Source organism: Pinus tabuliformis, chromosome 9 (genome assembly GCF_031772625.1).
Source record: "Pinus tabuliformis cultivar Carrire ecotype Pingquan chromosome 9, CPIR1, whole genome shotgun sequence".
Lineage (NCBI taxonomy): Eukaryota > Viridiplantae > Streptophyta > Pinopsida > Pinales > Pinaceae > Pinus > Pinus tabuliformis.
This window is the reverse complement of record NC_142307.1, coordinates 1,089,474,282-1,089,477,581: the sequence shown is the minus strand read 5'-3', so window position 1 is coordinate 1,089,477,581 and position 3,300 is coordinate 1,089,474,282. Positions and strand designations below refer to the sequence as shown.

General features: G+C 38.3%; 1 protein-coding gene across 1 annotated transcript; it reads left to right on the top strand.

The window, feature by feature from the left end:
* Positions 1–374: 374 nt before the first annotated feature.
* Positions 375–2,089, top strand: LOC149152481 (transcription factor bHLH35-like). The gene is made up of 3 exons (XM_089444297.1): positions 375–1,060; positions 1,297–1,659; positions 1,704–2,089. Exons 1-3 carry the CDS (start codon positions 452–454, stop codon positions 1,770–1,772), a joined length of 1,041 nt encoding a protein of 346 aa, XP_089300423.1. The 5' UTR covers positions 375–451; the 3' UTR covers positions 1,773–2,089.
* Positions 2,090–3,300: the final 1,211 nt, after the last annotated feature.

The following is a 3,300-nucleotide window of genomic DNA, read 5'->3' as shown; positions in this document are numbered from 1 at the left end:
AGAGAGCAGGGAAGTTTATCGAAGATGCCGTTGGGAAAACCACATGCAGCTGCAAAGTGCAGGTCTCAGCTTTATTTAAAGTCCGGAATCGGTGGATAATACGCCTCAGTGAATAGTTCAATACGGTGCTGTCTCCCTGAACTCCACTGGCAGGCACTGAAAATAAAATATTCCGTACTGTAAAATATTCCTCTTTTAAATCGGCTGACTGCCACACAGAAAAAGGCCTGAGCGCTCAAGCTGACGACTCAGCGTGTCAGCGTCAGCTATTGTCCTGACTTTGAAAAGAGCTGCTCCTCTTTACGTCGTTCTCTTCTAGAACTCATCTGTCACTGCTCAAGGCCACTGTTGCAACTGATGCTGGTTTATTTTAGGACGTCCAAGAAAAGGGAAAAAGATGATCATGACAGCCAGCCAGCCGGTCAGCCGATAACTTGGCCATACCTCCAAAATGCATTTTCCGGTTGGTGTTATCAATTCAGAGAACCCACCATTAGGAATAGCAACGAGGAGACAAGCTGCTGATGGTAGGATGTCGATCCAGCATCTCATGGCAATCAATCATCCTTCCTCTCCTTTGCAATATTTTAATCATTCCGGCCCTGGCGAATCTGAAGTGGAAAACCTTATAAAATCGCCGCCTCCTGAGGTAGCCGACATTGATGACCTCAGTGCCGTGGTAACAAAATGCACTAACCCAAATGTTTGGGCGGAGCCGTACCTGTATCCAGGCTTCATTCCAAGAAGCGGATGCGGATTTTTCAATTCCATCCCCAATATATATTTACAAGACTCTATCTGTAGCGATAACAATGAGAGAGCTTACCGAAAAGATGGTAGTAAAGCAGTGGAGCCAATGCCTCAATTTCTTTCCAATGAACGCAGAGGTGATGTTGAACATGCACAAGGTTTGGAGTATACGCCTCTCAAGTGGAATCGCTGCAGCGGCGCTGGTGTCTCGGAACGAGAGATTCATATTATTTCCGAAAGACAGCGGCGCAGCGGGATGAATCAATTGCTCTCCAAAATGCGTTCTATGTTGCCAGATCAAACCGCCAAGGTACAATATTAACTGCATTGTTCTTTTCCTCTACGATTGAGCTCGGTCTCTGCATGGTTTCCTCCTTGAAAACAATAAAATCTCCAAAATATGTTTCAGATTTCCATCGAAAGTCAATGGAAATTAGCTGGACCAAGATCAGATTTCAGAAGATAAAAATCGACGAGAGTGGCCCGTTGTTCGGTCATTTAGATCAGCTTACTGATACTGTTCAATGGTGTTCTCCTGATTTTCAGAGTGACAAAATCAGTGTTGTAGCGGAGACTATAAATTACATTCACCATCTCCAGCAGCGTCTTCGCACTCGCGACAGGAAAAGCGCGGGCGGTGCAGAAACGGACAGTAGTTCTCATGAAGCCGGTGGGTTCTCAGTTGATACCATCTCCATGTCCACTGCCGGTTTTTCGGAATCGGCAATATTGGCAGAGATATCATTGAAAAGCCATGCAAGCAAAGACCTCTTCCTTACGGTAAAGTGTGCGCAGAAGGGCAACCTGTTGCCTTCAATCATACTGCTTGTGGAGGGACAGAATCTGCAAGTGATGGATGCTTTCGTTTCTACAAACGACTCGGTGGCCTTCCACTCTCTCCACCTCAAGGTGCGTACAGCTAAGAAAATGTAATGTGTATGGTTCATTAACAGGCCCTCCGCACTGTGGATGCTGCTGGCATAAAGGCCTTCACAGACACCTTGCACAGGATGATCGAATAATAAGTTTACAATAGCGTGATTAAAACTATATATGCACTGTTACATCATATTGTACTAAAGGTATTCTACTTCAGTTAGAAAAAGCGTGATTAAAACTGCATATCTATCGTTACGTCCATATTATAATCAAGATACTCACAAAAACTTGGATGCGGACCTGTTTCATAGGATTCTTCTCCACCATAAGATTGGTGTCTTGCTTTTCATCCAAAGTACAGATCAATTCCATTACCGATTTCTTAAAAAAAATTATGTGATGCTGATCTACTGTTAACCTTATAGTTGTTGGATGTAATGGAAACAGGAAACTACTTTTATTTTTGTTGGTATGATTAATATCATTATAGATTCATCTATAGAAACAGGAAACTATTTTTATTTTTTTGGGCAAGTATGGATTCATCTATTTTAAGTATGGATCTAATATGAGTTTAGGGATCAAATTTTTCTATGTTTAAATTTTTTTACAATAAAAAATATAAAGTGTTATTTTTTTTTGTTTAAATTGTATTTTAAATGTTAAATAGAGTATATATATGACTTATGAAAATTTTAATCATAAAAATTTAGTTATATAAAGCTCGTATTTACATAAATTAGTTAACATAGATATTCAAATAATTTATATAAATTTATTGTTGAAATATTTTTGAAGAGTATAAAAATTAAAATCTGACTCATACATTTTTTCTTATTTTTAGAACGTGCTTATTTTTTAATTATAACTAATATTATTTTTCTATTTACTTTACAATATATTTATTTTTTTTAATTATAACTAATATTATTTTTCTATTTAAAATATAGTTTTTTGTTTTAAAAATGTAAGTATAAACAGACAAATTTACACCTATTTTCATATTAAGATATAAAATGACCCTGTCCGCTCAAAAATAAATTCATATCCAAATAAATAGCTACCATTTTACCAGATGCTCCCGGTACTCATTGATGTCTCACACGTAAACTAACATTCTTACTTAGTTGCTTCTTTGATAAGGATTTAAGTAGCTGGTTTGATCTCAGATACTTAAGTAGCACAATCGTATAATTCTCGGCTGAGAAGCTGAATCCGTTCTGCTTGCGGAATGGATGATGAATTTTCTTTGGCATGGACTGGCCCGGCTTTGTCTCTCGGCAATGGGCATAGACTGTTCCACTCAACAGTACAAGTTTTGCCCGTCGGCATAATTCGTAGATAGGCATCCTATGTTGGAATCGGCCAATCACATTTATTTTTACATTAAGAGGATGGTAAGCAATCGGCCAATCACATTTATTTTTACATTAAGAGGATGGTAAGCATTCTGTGTGGTTTAGAATGTAGGATTAAGCTTTATCTGAAAAATCTAATGAACAATTAAAAAAATCTAATATACACAATTCGATTCATCGTTTCAGTGTTTCATTCCTCCCCCAGACTGGGGGCTATGCATAGCCTGTGATTCGAATCTTGACTTGCATTTGAATAATAAAAACGAATGAATCAAAATCCACAGGCAAGCTCTTTGCCACTTGCCGTTTGAGT

Excerpts from the sequence above, each read along its gene's own strand:
- LOC149152481 (XM_089444297.1), top strand. The coding sequence starts at position 452 with ATGCATTTTCCGGTTGGTGTTATCAATTCAGAGAACCCACCATTAGGA. Across the intron at positions 1,061-1,296 it reads TGCCAGATCAAACCGCCAAG|AGTGACAAAATCAGTGTTGT; the intron begins GTACAATATTAA and ends CCTGATTTTCAG. Across the intron at positions 1,660-1,703 it reads TCCACTCTCTCCACCTCAAG|GCCCTCCGCACTGTGGATGC; the intron begins GTGCGTACAGCT and ends GTTCATTAACAG.